Source organism: Orbicella faveolata, unplaced genomic scaffold (genome assembly GCF_042242905.1).
Source record: "Orbicella faveolata isolate gen_17 unplaced genomic scaffold, um_ofav_v1 contig_24, whole genome shotgun sequence".
In the NCBI taxonomy this organism is placed as follows: domain Eukaryota; kingdom Metazoa; phylum Cnidaria; class Anthozoa; order Scleractinia; family Merulinidae; genus Orbicella; species Orbicella faveolata.
The window spans coordinates 22,634,279-22,652,170 of NW_028301552.1; the positions used below are offsets into that span (position 1 = coordinate 22,634,279).

At 36.8% G+C, this 17,892-nt stretch overlaps 1 protein-coding gene across 2 annotated transcripts; it reads left to right on the forward strand.

The window, feature by feature from the left end:
• Positions 1-5: 5 nt before the first annotated feature.
• LOC110068732 (synaptotagmin-5-like) lies at positions 6-17,221 on the forward strand. 2 transcript variants are annotated; one of them, XM_020776128.2, is made up of 6 exons: positions 6-887; positions 6,662-6,735; positions 8,246-9,195; positions 9,775-10,107; positions 11,441-11,552; positions 12,202-17,221. In XM_020776128.2, exons 2-6 carry the CDS (start codon positions 6,717-6,719, stop codon positions 12,510-12,512), a joined length of 1,725 nt encoding a protein of 574 aa, XP_020631787.1. In that variant the 5' UTR covers positions 6-887; positions 6,662-6,716; the 3' UTR covers positions 12,513-17,221. The 2 variants fall into 2 exon arrangements, with proteins under 2 accessions (XP_020631787.1, XP_089147645.1); XM_089291519.1 differs by having other exon boundaries at positions 8,249-9,195.
• Positions 17,222-17,892: the final 671 nt, after the last annotated feature.

The window sequence follows — 17,892 nt, forward strand, 5'->3', positions numbered from 1 at the left end:
CAGGTTCCCGTAGTGAAACATCAGAAGAAAAGTGTATCGTTTCCCTGACGTCTTAGTTGTTTGTTCACCAAGATTGTCTGGAGGATGGGAAGAAAACAGGGTCGTAGAACTGACGTAAACATGTGGCCTTTTAGAGGAGTTTTGTGCGACAACACGTGTAGGCGGTTGAAAACCTCTTCGAAAGGTCAGCAACGCTTTCAGGATGGAAGTTGTTTGTGTCACCCGGTTATTAAGTCAGCAGATGTTAAACAGACGAAAATCACCGTCTCTGTGGAAGAAAAGTTTTCAAGAACTGTTCTGCACCAGGTTTTATCGCTGGACACAGATACGAGCTCATTTGCATGTGAATGGGCAAGATATGATGGCGAATCGTCAAATGGTTTCCCTTGTTTTACGTTATTTCTTCCCACAATCACCGGAGCCGATGCTTTTAAATTTTAAATAGATCTGTGAGGATTTGCCATTATGCGCTATCATCTCATTGGTTCTCCTAGCTCATTATGTATTCGTACAGCATATTTATTCCGGAACTAAAAGCGGATACGGGGTGTTTGAACTGAATAATGAAGAACGCTTGAATCAGGTGGAAACCTTCACTCGGCAGATCTGGCAACAACGCGCCACTAATTTTCTCAACCGCCTGTAGTAAAGCTACCGCCTGAAAATCAGATTCTCGTGATCCCAGTCTTGAGTATTCACAGCTATTCATACATCTTCTTGTTGCTATATGAACATGTCCGTTGGCCGTATGAATTTTGTGTATTTTTGTGCCACTGTTTCATGGTTATAATGGGACACAAGAGTCGTTCCGTGTACGAAGAAGATGAAAATGGCCGCCGTCCTGATGTCGTTCTTCGCCGATCAGAACGGACCACTTTCCGTAGGAGGTACGTTGACATTGTTTGGGTTTTGTACGTAAAAAAATTAAACTTTCCTCTGTCACGGAGAAATCGAGTAAGTTTTTAACTCAAATCATTCAGAATGTGGGTTTAATAGAGTGAGTTTAGCCTATGTTAGTCAATGATTCTAAGCTTACATTTGTCAGCGAGTGTTTTTGGCCTATTAGAAGCTTGGCAGATACTATTCATTGATGGCAAAAATATCTTGAAATTTTTGAATGAAAGGATAAGTTCGAAAATGTGACATAAATTTTTAATTTTACTCACTCGGCCCCATGTTGTCGTGAAGTGTTCAAAAAAAATCGAATTAAGATTGTGCATCAAATGGGCTCGTCACTTTCTCGTTGAAGGCGTGAAAGTAAAAGTCTTTGTCACTGTAAGTTCGTTTAGTTTTTCTTTTGAATCTTGGACTGTTGGGGGCCAGTGGATATTTCTTTAAGAAATGAAGTTCAAAAAGTGAAAAATATTGGCAAACAGTAGTGAATATGACAAGGGTCGAGCGTTTGAAGTTTCCTCTATAGAGTTTTTCAGGATTGTCATTTTCATTTTTGGCTTTATTGAAGCTTATACTTTTAAGTGAAATGTAGTTTTCTTATAACGTATAGAAATTTTATACATGTATATAATGTACAAAAACAGCAAGAGTCTTTAAAAATACTCTTGCACTCGCTAACACACTTTTGGATTAGTTTTACGACCCATCAGGCATAGACAAATGTCAACAATGAATTATTTATTCCACCTTGTACTGTATCACATATGTGGACGTGTTTTTGCCTTAATATTATTGTGCATGTGCTTTTCACTTAAGGCGATTCTTCAGAATGCCGTATACTGCGCGTCTTTCTTCTTGAAATGAGTTTTTCATGTAATCTATTGATAAGAAACTCCAGATCAAGATCTCGGCGTCGATCAAACCATGTTTTTGACCTCGCGTCGGTCGTGTACAGTTTGAAGAAGCGCGGGCGTTCATTGCGGATTATTTATATGCAGCAACCATACTAACCATGTTTAATAAGCTTTTAGTTTTTCTACTATCAGTTAGAAATAATAGAACGATTTCTTTGCTTTGGAAATGTTGTCACCGTCTCGAGCAGGTGTTATTCTTAGACCACAAGTCAAATTCTTCTTTTTTCCAGCTGCATATTATCATCTTTGGCAGATTTGAATCAGTGTCGAAAAGAATTACTAAAAAGACTTTATTCGTTGATGGCAATTACTTATTCTTTTCACAAATGCAACGCTTAAGTGTAATTTCGAAAGAAAACCCATTTTAATGCTTGTTGAAAGTGACATGTTGACTCAGTCAATCCTGGAAGTCTTCTGGGTTTCTTTATGTTCGATCTCATAATATTATGTTTGATTTAGAAGCTGCAATGATCGTTACGTTTGTCAGTAGATGTCTGCCCAAGGTAACCAATGTGCAAATGAATGTTTCATTTATTTTGCGTTCATTTAATGAATCACAGGGAGGTGTGCTGTTGGTGAAGAAATGACTTAAATCTCTATTCAGAAGAATAATTCTTTAATTCATTTCAGATGGTTTATTACTTACGTGTAGCCAAATCAAACTGATAATAATCAGTGTGCTCCATTTCTCATTTTGTGTTTAATTTACAGAGACTTTTCCACAAGGTGTCTCAATTTTTTTTTTAATTTTTGTTCTAAGCCATAATCACAAATGCCAACTTACACAATCTAGCCAAACAGCTTGTAGTAGATTAATAAACCCTAGTTTGTTAGCCAGCTATATGTGTAGCTTGGAAAACATGAAACTAAAGTTTTTGAAGATCAGGTAATGACATGTTACTGTCTGTCTGTGATTTGCATTTTTTAAAATAGTAGTTTGTTCTGAATATAGTGTGAAACAGGATACTCCACAAATAATTTTTTCTGTTCACATGGTATATTCTCCCAAGTGAACTGTGAATCTATTATTGTTGTCCTATAGTCTGTCCATTGAAAGAACATGACCACATGCATTTTGCTTTTGAAAGGAAAAATTATTCTTCATTTTGGATTTAAAATAAAGTTTTAGCTTTGGGATTGCAATCCCACAACAACAAGCTTGAGTTGTGTAGACTGTGAGCAAAAGTTTTGTCAGCAGTGTCTTGCTGAAAACTTGGGCTTGCAGCTGATTAACTGCATTCACCAAAACTGTGTCATACCAATGGACCAGGTTCAAATTTACAAGTAAGAATGATTTTTTTTGCAGTTCCACAGTTAAGAGCATAGAAGTAAGAAAGTAAGAACTGAAAAGGGAAAATGTAACAACCTACAATTATTGACTAAAAGTGGGCAAATTCGCAGTCCAAAGGGATAAGCGTCTGAAATTTACTCTGTAAGTTTCAGAGAAACCTACATTCTTAGCACTCATATAATTTTAAAGGCATTCTGACTACTTATGGGAGTCTTTCCTCCAGGGTCTGTACATCATATATATTATTGTAATAATTATTTTATTATGTAATATTGTATTGTGTTGTGTTGTGTTGTATCGTATTGTACTGTATCGTACAGTTGTATTGTTTGGTAATACAATTTCTTTCGCTATATACATGTAGTAAATTATACCTCACGCTTTAGAAAAATTGTGCAGGCTCGGTGTTTCAGCCAGAAAATTTTACTTGAGGGCCAAAGTGGCCCCTGAAGACCTTTTTTAGGGGGCAATTTTTTAGGAAAGGGGCCAATAAATTAATAAATTGAAAGCTACAGAAGGAAAAAATACATCAGGGTACCAAGGGAAATAAAAGCAGTTTATTAGGATCCATGACAAAATTTAATAAGTGCTTTTTGAAGTGTTTCTACTCAAAAAAGTTTCTTTTGAATCAGATACTAGATCTGTGCATCACAAGAGAACAATCCTTAGGCATACATGATGTAGTCAATGATCAAGGGTTTGCAATGCATTATAGGGCGATTTCATACACAGTCAGTGGTTTGGAAGTTTTCTGAGAATCCATATTGCAGCAAAGTAAAAGGACGGATTGACTTTTTTTCTTATTTTGAATGTTTTAGAAGCAAAGATCTTTCAATATGATTTTCTAGAAGGACGTAATGTATGACAAAATAGCCATTGTTGATCGCTGAGACAGAGAAATGTAGTCGCCATTATGGCAACTAAACCAGAAGGATGAAATGTTAGTTGCATATTTCAAACCCTGGGATGGCTTTTAAAATACTATGCCAGTGTTAATCTCAAAGTCTTGTCAAAGGAAAGGGCCAAATTGGCCCTTTTCTCATTTTTCTGGGAGCCATCTCTGATTGCAGCGCGGGATTCCTGCAATGGCGCACTCTGGTGTAAACACTGCAGGCTGACTTGTCATTCGAAATTTTAATGGCGTGCTCTGGTGGAAAGACTACAGGCTGAATTTTCATTTGTAATTTTAATTCTGTGGTGGACGTTCACTCGTCGGTATTTTCACCAAATGCAAGTGTTTATAGTAAGATTAGAAAACTGTGTATGCCCTCCCTGTAGTCTTTTCAGGAATTTTTATCCATTTATATCGAAATGTTTTTCGAAAATTTTGGACAACGAAGAAACGCTATTTCATGGATGAGTTCCAGCCACTGTACACTAATGGCTGATAGCGTACGATTTGCATTAGTCTGCTAGTAGAATGCTACTATTATAATTGCTGCGGAGCGAGCGTAGCGAGCGAGCAGCAACATAATCAGGATTTAAGAAGAATATATAGAAGGGGGTACGAATTCTCGAATTCATCACTTTTTACCAGAATGCATTGCAGTTAACCAGACTGCACTGCGCCACTTTTACTGGAGTGCATTGCGCCACAAACAACACGAGGATGTCATACTCGTTGAGCCATCGTCCTTTTTCGCGTGGATTCCACTGAGAAAGTTTGCTCTGATTTACCTGTAAAGCAATGTGAAGGAGATCGTGCTTGACTTTCACAACTCTTGCTATGCAGTATGTGAAAGTTTGTAAACCTGGACGATTAATTGTGACATCTTAATCTTAGTATGTCATTTCTTAGCAGTCTCGCCTCCATCACCAAATTCTTAAATGAAGAGAAATCGTCGTTACTAAAGCCTGTAGAATAATTAAAACAAACGAAAACCGTGGAACACGCTGATTTCATAAATGCTGCAATGTATTCCTTTTCATCGAAACATGAATTTAAGCTAAAGCTTGAGCATTTTCACACATCGCGGTGGACACATTCTCGACACAGTCTGTGTGTTCTTCTGTCAAGTTCTAGAGATATTTAATGCGTGCCAGTACAGAATTTATAAGTTAGATTTCTGCTCCTACAATTTCCACATCTTTCGATTTTCGCAATCTGGTAAAGGAGAGGCTGATGTGTATCGTTTTATGTCCAAACATACTTCAGATCACAATGTGCTTTTTTGTCTCGATCCTTTGTCACACCTCGCCATCGATGCGTCATCATGCATGAAGTTGATGCATACAACGACAGATTTTAAGTGACACCACGATTTGACACTACTTTGAGAAATAACAGTTAATGTAAGTCTTGGAACGCGCAGGTAAATGAATCACGGCGTTAAATATGTCACTATCAGCAGAATGTGCCGCAGCATTACTATCTTTTAGATACCCTAGTTACATATTACATGAAGTCAGTGAATAAAAGTAAAGTCCAATACATTGACAGCTACAAGACGTGAAGTGAGGGAGGGCGAAATCTTGGGGGTCAAACTGTAATATTATTAAAGATACTGTAGGATTATCATTATTTAGAAGAAAGATAAAGTGTGAAACATGAGCTGATCAATTTGAAAACATTGTAGCCAAACTGAGCAGGATATTTAATTTTCAAAAGATAACAACACTTAGTTTACATTATTTTGTTAAGTAAATTGAATATTGAAAAATGGGGAATTCCTCAGTTAAGAAAAGAGAACATCTATGTAAGGAATGAGGCTTCATTCCTTTCAACTTCAGTGCCTTAGTATTGTGCTTGTGTATTCATTTCCTTGTTTTGCAATCAATAATTTTATTCTGGCTCGTGGATAACAACAAATTTTAAATATTATACATGAAAGATCCTAATTTGCAAGTTTACTCTTTTCACATCCTACTAAATAAACAAATCAATTTTTTCTCTTCAAACCCCCAAGTCTGACGCATTAGGTTGGAAGAGTTTCCTGGTTTCAGTTTCGTGATGTGTGAGGTGATAAAAAAAAAAATCATCACAGTTACAAAACAAAATGGTATTGGGGCATGCTACAAATATGCAAACTTGATTAAGTGCTAGAGATGGGGACAATAGGTAATCAGGAAGGCATATTTATCAGGCTCATTGGAATGTGGTTTGCCCTGCCTAAGGGTTGAGCCCCTTTGAAGTTCTCTTTGTTGTCAAAATTAATGTTCCAGTCCAAACAATGAGGACTACAGTTTCCACTTTTAATTAGTTAAAAAAAGATTGCAAGTGTAAGGTGCATCAATCATAGCTGGAGTAACTGCTGTCGTGTTGTTTTGATATTGTTGGACATTCAAGTTGTTTACCACCAAAAAGGGTGGTTGCACTTGTGGTCACAGCAAGTGACAAAATGATGAAATCCACAGTTTACCAACTGTGCCAAACTTGACCACAAGTGTGACCTTGGCTTTAATGTGTTTAAAACTTAATTAAATGCTAGGCAAAATCATTTAAATTAAGCTGGAAATAAAATAAATAAGTGCATGTAGAATTACTTGGCTTAGTTTACGTGTATGTATTTTTAACTGGTCTGGTGTGATATTGTAGTACAATTTTCTGTTCTTTGTGTTAAAGGTGTTCAATAGTCAGTTGGCAAACTGAACTAAACTGCTGATGTTGCCTTTGACCAATGATAATGAATAACTCAGGTAAGCATATCAATATTTTGCAATTCTTTTACTGAAGGAGGATTGGTGCTTATGGCAAATAAGTGTGATTCAATATTATGAGGATAGGATAGAGTCAAATGCGTTTTGTTGTTGAGCACTGACACTTACTGTCAGTAGTTTGATGGGTACAGGCAAATGTTTGAGACAACTTGGTGGTAGGTTGGAGGGAGAGGGTGTGACGTGATGAACTAGCACCCCAAACTCAATGAAAGAATTTGAAGAATGGACAAAAAAAGATCTCATCCAGGAGAAGTAAGAAATCAGTAAAGATGCTCTGTGGCCATAGAAATCAAAGTAAAGCACCAGCTCCAGTAACTCCAGCAGTCATTTAGTTTGTGGTCAGGTGGACTTAACATGTATTTGTAGCCTATATGCTCTTCTCACAGAAGTGGAGAGGAAGTGAGTTACATGTCTTTACCTTACCTTTGTCCTGTTTGTTCAGCTAACATACCTGTATGTACCCCAAATAGTGCTGCCTTTGATTAATTGCTGCCATGAAATAAGTGTCCTTCATGACAGCAACAATAGTGATAAACATCACCCTGAAGTAAGTGCCTCTCCATGATCAACAAGCTCCCACTTTTCAGAAACATAGAGTGGTGCTTATTTAAAGATACCTTTTCTCAGATTAAGATTAAAATGTGATTTTAATAGTTCTGCAATATTGGTTAATTCTCCTAAGGTGTGTTTAAGGTGGCTCAAAACAGTTTCCAGCATTTAGATTTGGATGGGTCGTTATAACCACTCTTTATCACTTCATGCAACAATCATGGTACCAAAAAACTGCACGATCATCAGCTGTAATTAAGGGTACTTTTAGAAGGTCATACTGTTGCTATGGTAACCTATTGTGTCATGAAATGAAAACAAAGTGTTCACCATTGATTGGGCAGTTTTTTGATATCATGATTGTAGCATCAAGTGATAAAGAATAGTTATAAACAACCCATCACAATCTAAGTGCTAGAAACTGTTTTGAGCCACCATTTTAAACTTTACGAACTCTGAACTCACCCCTCTCACCTTAGTACGAGTTTTTGTCCACACACGTGATTTCAGGTGATTTTAATTAGCCAATCATGGTCTCGAATGTGCTCGCACATACATTTGAACTTCGCTGTCATAATTTTCCAGATTTTTCATCTTTGTTGTATTTTCTTGCTGTGTTTGAGATTTTAGGCTAGCCTTGCTGCTGTTTTTTGAGTTTTGAGTCTAGCTTCTTCACCCTTTTTAGCCATTGTGATTCGCTGTTTATTGTATGTTCCCGATTTCGTGGTTGGTTGATTAAATAGTTCATATACTATGGAGTTTGAGCCTACAACTTGCTGAATACAATTCCCAACATGTGCTGTCAACTTCAATTAAGTACCAGTCAGCAGCCCTTTTCCATGAACGTAGGGTACCTGTAAAATATCTTATTTAAAAAGCTATTCAATGATGTTCTTTTGGATGACTTGTAATTGCTGTTGTTTTATCTTTCTTTATTCAGTAGCCTTGGTGGCTGGCTTAGCAACAGGAATTCCAGTAGTTGTTCTCGTATCAATATACATGGTCTATTGCTGCTGTCGTCGAAAGCAGCAAGATGATCGTCTGCAGGAACCTCGTCTTTGGAGGATCAAGGATGTTCACTCCTCCCGTGACCCATATATCCCACCTTTTGTACCAAGAATTGTACAGAAATTTGTACAGCATTCTCATCATGGAACTCGTAATAGTAGTAGTGCCACCTCAGCACAGACTTCACCTATAGAAGAAAAATCATTTTTCAGTGAGGATTCTGGCTCTTATCGGACAGCCCCTGATGATGCTGGGATGCCAGAAAAGAGGCACAGTTTGGGCAGTTTTGAGGCTCTTAATGTGCCAACAATTAGGCGATCTTCCCTTCTTCAACTAAGTACTTCAAGTGGAGACAGCTCTGAAAGTATCTATGAACAGAGAAAGAGTTCAGATGTCTCCAAGTCTCCAAGAAATTTTCCAAAGAGTAGCAGCAAGTCTTTTGAATTTGTCAGGCCCATTCCTGTTAAACCACTCATAACAATTACCAGAGTAGAATCCAAGGATGATATGAGTGCAAAATTGCATGGAGGTGATGTAGATCCAAATGGGCAAAGTCATTCAGATTCACAAGTCCTGCCCATCAGGAGGTCACCAAAACCTTCGCGTAGTTTAGATAATGTGTCTGTGCCATCAAGGTCAGGTAAGGAGAGAAAGGGAAGCACTGACAGAAACTTGGGAGAAAGAAGAAAACCAAGCATTGGTGCTGAAGGTGATGAGCAAAGTAAACGTAGTCAAGCAACTCTTTCTAAAATTCCTGTGAACATTCCTTCCCAAGTCATTCACCCACGTAAGGATACAAGACGAAGGAGTTCTCAGAGTGGTTTAGGCAGACTGAATGTGTCCTTGCAGTATAAACAGACCACATGTGATTTGTTTATAAAGGTAACCACTGAGAAAACAAACTTTTTCTGAGTTGTGACATGTGCTTTGAAGAAAATAATGGGGTGATTTTTGTTTAACCTTGAAAATGTTTTCATTAGAGTTTTTGACCAACCCAAACCTGTTCACATTTGTTCCCATTTCTTAAACCAGTCAACTTTTCTCTATTCTCTTGTTTTTTGCTTGCATTCCTCTGTTTGGGTATGATCATTTCGATCATATTAAGGGAAATGGAGTTTCAGCTTTGGACAATTTGTGAGAACTGCAAAATGGCATAATGTTGTGACTCAATTGTTGATTCTTGCTGGGGTAACATAGATTTGTTGTCAAAGTGATGAATAAGAAAACAATAATCTTGTAGAATATCACCTCATTAAATTCGCTTGGCCATGAGCTTTGTTATTGAAGTATCCACCCATGTTCCCCACAATTTTGCAAGAAATTCTTATTATTTGTTAGTTTTTTTTTTTTTTTTTTGATCATGGCAAGCAATCAAATGAAATGATTTTAATGTGGTTCTCCTAAGAAGAGAGTCTAAAATTGAGGAATGAGGTGTTCTGGTCCTTTCTTTTCTTTGCCTAGATCCTACAAGCACGGGAGCTGCCACCAAAGGACCTTCGTAATAATACATCTTCACCATACGTAAGAGTTTATGCACTCCCAACACGGAGACACAACCACAGGACAACAGTTGTAGAGAAGAACCTTCATCCAGTGTGGAATGAGCTGTTTATCATTAGTGGACTCACTTTGTCAGAGATTAGACAACTAGCATTACACTTTCTAATCATACATCACCAGCCAGTGTCACGCAATGTTGTAATAGGAGAGGTGATGATGACGTTAGGTGGAATGGACTTGACTGGAGGAGAAGTTAATGTTTGGAGAGAACTCAGACCACATCAATTCCAGAATGTAAGCCAAGGGAGAGTTTATGTGAATATCAAAATGGTAATAAACCCATTGGTACCTGAATCAACCAAAACTGGCCTGGGGGGGAGCATGGTCCATGTACCACTTGTTATGTCATCACATTTCACACCAGAAGAAGTTTTTGATACCCAGCTGATTACCTGAGCAAAATTCGTACAAATTATACTTGTTTATAATTATTGAACAAACATGATAGGATGGACTGGGACTGAGATACAAATATCGTTTCTCAAATCAAAGAAAAACTTGACTCTTCCTACCACAGCCACTTTCAATTAAAAAGGACCACTTTCCTTGATGGAAACTTTTTTAATGGGAGCAAAGGCAACAAAACTACAGGAGAAAGAGAGAGAAAACAAAAATGAGCAGAGGCAAGAAAAAAATCAAAAAACCTGAATGGTACATGTATAGCTATCTCGGACCCAAAAACTCTAAAGTCTGCTTTTTCACATGCTTGAACAAATCACTAAAAGGGCTATTTTCCTCAAAACGAAAAGGCATGTTAGTTTTGATTTCAAATGAAGTTTTTGCCTATTTGACTGCAATCCCTTGGGAAAAGAGTGCTTAATAGAACTGTGTAGTATGAAATGGCCATTTGAAAAAATTCAGACATGGTCAGTGGGTTATTTTTGTATCATTAATGTCATTTACCTACGTTAGTCTTGAAAAATGTTGTCTCTTTTCGGTTTTAAACTTCTCAGATAATCAGAAAAGATCTGCAACTTTACCGGGTGAAGTTAGTCAGTTTGTGGTTAGTACTCTTGTGCTAACCTGACCAAACAAAATGTAACAACTTCAGGACTATTAGATATGTATACCTGATACAATAAATGTCAGCATGTGACCAGCTTGTTTTCTTTCATCACTCACTGTGTGTGTAAACTTGAGGATGTCAAAAGTGATCAAGTCAACAATTATATCAAGTAATAAATTTAGCAGGCATGCACATTTAAGTTTATAATAATATTGATTTCACAATATTAATACAAAGGTGGCACAGTCAGTGCAAAAATTTGTGCTGAACAATTCTAAGTGAATTTTTTTTTTGAAATGAATTTGATTCTAAACTGCATAGTAAAGCCAACATCTAAGGAGAATCTTGTCTTAGTCATAGTTCTTTTGTATAACCCAGTGCTCAACATTGTGGTGGGCTTACAATCAAGAAAAACTAGTTAGATCATTTGAAAGATCTCTTGTATTACTCTGTTTACTATTGGTGTCTGTCTGTCTATGTATGTACATGTATGTTTGTGGTTGATTGAGAGCCACCTGGAAGATATAAATAAGCTAAGGGATTGACTGATTTTTATTTCAGATCCTAGGAGAGCTGCATATCTCTGTTTGTCATCAACCTCTTTCCAGTAAACTGTCTGTAACTGTGTTAGAAGCAAGGAACCTACCAAAAATTAGCAGCCTAAATATAGGAGGTATCTCACAACTAGTTTCTATTTTCATCACTTCTGTATCGCACAACTATTTCTAGGTCAAAAGCCTGAGTTTTACATGTAAGAATATGGAAGGACCTTTTAAGGTGATATTAGTGACCCAAAACCAGGGGCAGATCCAGGATTTTTCTTAGGAGGGGGTGCACCACTATAGAAGGAATGGTGCAACTAACTGGTGAGGTAGACAAATTTTAAAAGTGAATACCAAGAAGAAGGCTTCATCTCAGGTGGGGTGCGCACCCCCTGCACCCTCCCCCTAGATCTACCCCTGAAAACAACACATCCAAAGATTTCAGACATTGTTTCAGAGACTTTCAGGTCCAAGTCCTGATCTGCTTTGCTAAACATAATCTAGTCATGTGGACTTCCCCCTCTAAAATTGGAGAGTTTGGAGAAGTACTGCTTTGCGTAGATATGTCTTGATAGGGTGCCGGTTCAGGCTAAAAAAAGTTAACACCATCATAGTTTGCCCTTCTTACATTACAATGACGGGAGACCAGTTCCTGGATCTGATTTCAATTAGAGAATTTGTCCATTGAAAGAGAATTCAGTGTAAACAGACTGAGAGTTCAGTGTAAACAAACATCACCCAGTTTTTATAGACTCAGTGTTGCTGTTGTTCCAATTCCAGATCCATATGTCAAGGTAGAACTATTTTCAGCAAACCGCCGTGTTGCAAAGAAGAAAACCCGTGTGAAAAAGAAAACAGTCAATCCCAAGTTTGCTCAGACTTTTACATTTGATTTGGGAGGAAAGCTGGCACTTGACCACATGACTCTGATGTTCACTGTACTGGTTCAGGATTCAAGTGGATGCCATGAACGGATTGGCCAAGTAGTACTAAGTACAGCAGCAGGTGATGGACCAGAATTTGATCACTGGAGTCAGGTGATATGTAATCCACATTGCCCTATTGATCAGTGGCACATGATACATGAATAGTAAGCTGGAGCCATCATGTCTCATGGCTTTCGATCGGCTTTAAGCCTGGTTACTGTTTCAAAAACATATGTTAATTAGAAGTTATGCGGGGGTGCTGAAAGAAAGCTTTCCAAAACACTGTTTCTCTCTAACAGCATGATCCACTGGCTGACTCCTATTGAACTGCATTCTGGTTGGCTATATCGTCACCCACTAGTAAATGGCATAAAGCCCTTGGAACATGCATCTTTTTTCCACTTATTGTCAAGAAGTATTAAACAACATCAGTGAATCAGTTTTGTTGATACTCTCTGTTGACTGTGCATTTCAAACACACAACACAAACTCTGAAGTCTAAACATAATTATAACAGCAGTCAACAAACCTTGAAAGAAAAGGACAAAGCCATTGATTGAGCAGAGTTCATTTGTCATTGAAAGGCACAGTAATGGAACAGCCACTGGATTATTCTAAAACATTAAGACTCATGATCTTCGTTTAAATAAACTTCAACAGTTAACTTAGTTCTTTGCCCCTTACCAAAGTAAGAAACCTTTGCAGTTTAATAAATAGTGAATGTCATGTGGTAATATGGCACATAATGGAAAAACAATGAAATGTTTGTCCATTATACATGTACAAATAAATAGTTATTATCAACTAATAATAATTATCAATAGACCTGAAAATCACGTTGATTATTTTCTCTGTCCTTAATTAGCTTTCTTCTAATATTCATTATTTATTATTTACATGCACCATTCAAGCATGTACATTATTTGTACTATGTGCCATATTATTTTGGAAACCCCATTCAATTAGTCTAGATACGCTCAACTGTGAGTTATATGAATGAATCATATTTTCTCAGACGCGGCTGTTTAAATTAAATCATATACTTGTCTTTGAAGTGTGGTTTACTAAGACATTAAGCCACAACAGATCCTGATTCTCTACCCTAAAATTGACTATTTGTTTTAAGGTGATTCCTCAGAATTGCATTGCTCAGACCTACTGCACAGGTTTTTCATGTCATTAGCACATGCACAAGCTCATACACAACATCAAGAGATTTCCATCAAGCTAAGCTCTTAAACGAGCATGTTGACCTGTTTTTAATTGCATAATGTTGGTGTACAAATTGTTCTCTCAAATTAGAAATATTAGAATGAAAAAAAAGATATACAGCTGTAGCTGAAAGATGCACAAAACCATTATTCAAGGATGCAAATTATGACCTTCAAAATGATGCAAGGAGTGTTATGAGTCGATGTCGTGTAAAATTAATATGTAATTTTGCCATGTGTTGCGTATGCTGGAGACTTTCTATGTATCAAGTTTCTTCCCGAGTACTTCTTGAACAAACTTTGCTTTCAACTACCGCAAAATGTAACGTGAACCGATTAAATAACGCATGTGATTAGGCATAAATAGGATGAGATTGGCCCATGATATCTCTTTTGTGAGCATGATGACCTATCTTTTTTTGTATAAACAGTGCTTGGTAGGGAATATTCAGGGAAAGCTTCAAAAAACTTGTTCAGCAAGTTTTGTTTCTGAGGAATCACCTTAAGCCCCAGTTCCCACTATGCAATGTCTGTATATAGATCGTTTTCACCGTCATGCAATGAAAAATAAATCAAAAACCGTTTGGTGGGTGACGTCAAGAAAATGCAATCTTACAGAAGATAAATGAAGAAACGTCTCAAAGTTTTTGGTTTGTGCATTGTCCCAGACTTCACATATTTGCCAAAATGTTTTACACAAATTTACAGAGCCCAGTAGGGAACCGCATATATTGGTGTACATGTACACCATATATAGTTGGTGGCCCAACTATATATGGTGTACATGTACACCACACTATAGTTGGTGGCCCAAGTATAGTGTAACCATCTGGAACTTAATTTCTTTGGTTATCCAGGCCACTGAGTATCTATACTACACATACATTTGCATAAACACTTTTCCAGCTACTTTTACTTCACAAATGGCTAAAAATCACTAGATAAGTATATCTTTTTCAAGAAACGCGATCATAGCTCTATGTCACACACCGAAATTCAAAATGCACTGGTTTCCAAAAGAAGGATGCCTTCAAGCTGAAAAGTTGTCAGCAGATATACATTCACACCTCTTATGCCTGATGAGGATAGAAACTCTGGTGGCTCTTTAGTTTTGGATTTAAGAACTTGATGACATCTTGTGAAAACGATCTGTTGATGTGATGGCAATTCAAACTCATGATCAATAGTTTAGTTTGCGACTCAAGTTGCACTTCTAAGAGATTATATACATTTATGATATAGATAGGACCCTGTGTGCACTCTGATTGGTCAAAAACCCATGTTTTATCAGAGTATAAAACATAGAAAAAGCGTGTTTTATTGTTTTGCGTGTGTAAAATCTATATCATAAAGCAAATGAAGAAGCCTAAGCCATGTACTACACTGTGATAAAACACTCTGGATATTTGAGAACACTCGAGAAATGTAGAAAACACTTGCCTGCGGCTTGTGTTTTCTATATTTCTCTCGTGTTCTGAAATGCCCATCATGTTTTATCACAGTGTAATACACTGCTTAGGCTTCTTTATTTGTTAAATTTATCTGACTTCTTTGCCTTGTATGCATAATACATATTATGAGGACAAAACATCATAATTAGAGAACCTACATACATAGTACCCAAATTATTATAGAATACATGTAGATGACCATCTGAATGAAATTTGAGGTACTACTTCCTTGCACACTGTAGTGTTTTTTCTGTTTTTGAATGACAAATTTTCTTTGTTCTGGATTTCCTTTCCGTTATATTGAAAGAGTTTATTTAAGTGAATCCATGCAAGTTTCTGAAAGCTAAAATTAAGCCAAACTGTGGCAAGAGATAACATTGCTCACTATGATGAATCTACTTGCACAGCCACAGCCAACTTAATGCAACAGTAAGATTTATAATTTTATACATGTGTATAGTTGTAATGGAGTTAAAAAGAGGTGTATAGTTGTAATGGAGTTAAAAAGAGGAGAAAGGCTACATGTTTCAACACAGCATAGTGTCATCACTTGCCTGGTACATGGCCTTGTTGATGTGCTATTTGCACAGATAAGTCCTTATTACTAAAAATTGCATGATTTATGTGAAAGAACTTGGTCATTAGTTTGTGGTATCAGTTCTATCCCTAAAAGCACCTCTGCTATTTAAAATATTACTTCAATTTGGGCTTGCTGACTCAGTTGTTTTCAAGTTGTTCTTTTTTAGATAAAACAGTTTGTTTTTGGTTTTTCAGAAGGTAAATGGCCTTAAAAGCAAAATGATCTTTTCCCAACAAACAAATTCATGATATTCAATATTAAATTCTCATACTTAAATGCGTGCTGAACATGAGATCTAATTTTGCATCAACAGCTTTCTTCCAAGCATTTAAATCCATTTGCTGATTGAATCGAATATTTCCAGAATATGCAACTTATTTTTTCTAATAGGAAAAAAAGATTTAGAAAAGAGAAGATAAAATGTCCTGGATATGTAATCTGAAAGTCAATGTTTGAAGAGGACACAAAATACACAGGCACTGTCATCTTCTTCACGTATTTTGGACGTCACATACAAATGTAATGTTCCTCTTCAAGCATGGCATGATCACCCAAGTAACTGCTGCCCAAAGTTATGCTGGCTTCTATTTTTTTGTCATAAAGAAGTATTATTTTTGGCTTTTTTATCCAGATTATTTCATTAGAGTCTTTCCATACATTTTATTTATTATTTTGTTACTGTTTTTTTTTTTTCGTGACTATATAGCTTTGGTTGTGATTGCTAGGCATTCCTCTCAGTCTCAGTTGATTTTTTCAGGAAACATTTTGATATTAAATGATTTGTGTCATGATACTTGCAGTCATTTTCTTTGATATGAAAAATATCATGAAAATTGAAAGTGAAGGAATCTTCAGGGTAGCAGTAAGATAGAAAAACACCAAAGTAGCGATAAGGATAGTTAACTGACAGAGATTAAGATGTATGACAAGAAAAAAAACACACGAGAAAATAACTAAGTTTTTCAAGTCTCTAATCCATGGCACAGGTCCTTTAACAAGGGAGGAGATGAAGTTTCATCACAGTTGATGGTCAAATGTAAAATTATCATGATCTTTTTAGACACAACTCGCAGACAGCCGGGGCTGGGCTGAAAAAAGAAAAAGATTTTCTCGCGGCAAATATTTTTTTGGTTTCTTCTATTTTTTCATGCAGTGACTGAAAAGTCTATCTTTTGTTTAAATTTTGAGATCTTTTAAATGGGATACCATGTTGAGACATTGAGGGTTATTGTACTGTAGATGACAGTAGAGCGGATGGGTGAAGGAGGAAAATGAAAAATTAAGATAAGAAACTAGATGAAGATATATGTGTAAATTGGTTACGAAATAATATTAAGGGCTGTACTCAATTGACTTTTTAAATCTACTCAGGAAAAATACTTTCCAATCAGTTGCTATGCTTTGGATCTGCTTGGTATCCAGGTTGAAAGAGTCAGTTAAGAACAGGCCCAGAATGGAAGAAATTAACAAATTATTTATTTTGAAAATAAATTTGAGAGTCATCCTTGTTATGAAAGAAAGATCTATTAACTATTTATTAGTATGACACTATTTAATATCGTATTTAGTTATTAAAACTGATGGAATGAAGTTATATTGTGGATTTAATAAATTTATTTGGAGATATATAAACTGTGGTTTTTGTAGCTTTTCTTGCCCTGTTTTTCTAACGTACAAATTCATTTTACTGAGCGCGTACACTTTCTCTAGTTCTAGCTGAGAGAACGTAGCGTCATAGGGAAACAATGATGTTCGTGACTGACTATGATTGACAATTGATTGATACGGTCACCGTTCATTGGTCAATAGGGAGCTTGAGCGATGCCAAGGAGGACACCTAGTCAAAAGTGAATTTATATTTTATCAGCGAAATTCGCAGTTGTCTAGATCTGTTCAGTACGCAAATGGCTCTAAAAACGTGCTCAGGCTAAATATGCAATAACAGCGTTTGTACTAAAAATTAGCCGTCGTAGTTCGCGTTTGTCAGACTACGCAGAAGTTGATCATTTCACGTTCTTGTTTTGCAGAAGACGGCAAAGAAAAATACAAAGATTTTTAACGCACGTGCACAGCTATTGTTCTGCTCATTTAACCTTTTGTTTGGTGACATTCTCGTTGCTGTCGTCGTAGTTTTCTCAAGCTCCCTATTGTTTGGGGCTTGTCTCACTTGGACTAGCGTCTGATTGTCCAGTATATTTCGCTTCGTTGGAACTCTCCTCGCACGCTCTGCGTGCCTATTGTTTAGGTTCCGCTTTGAGGTAATGGACGAGGTTGAAATCAAGTTTGCTGGGGATAGGTCGAGG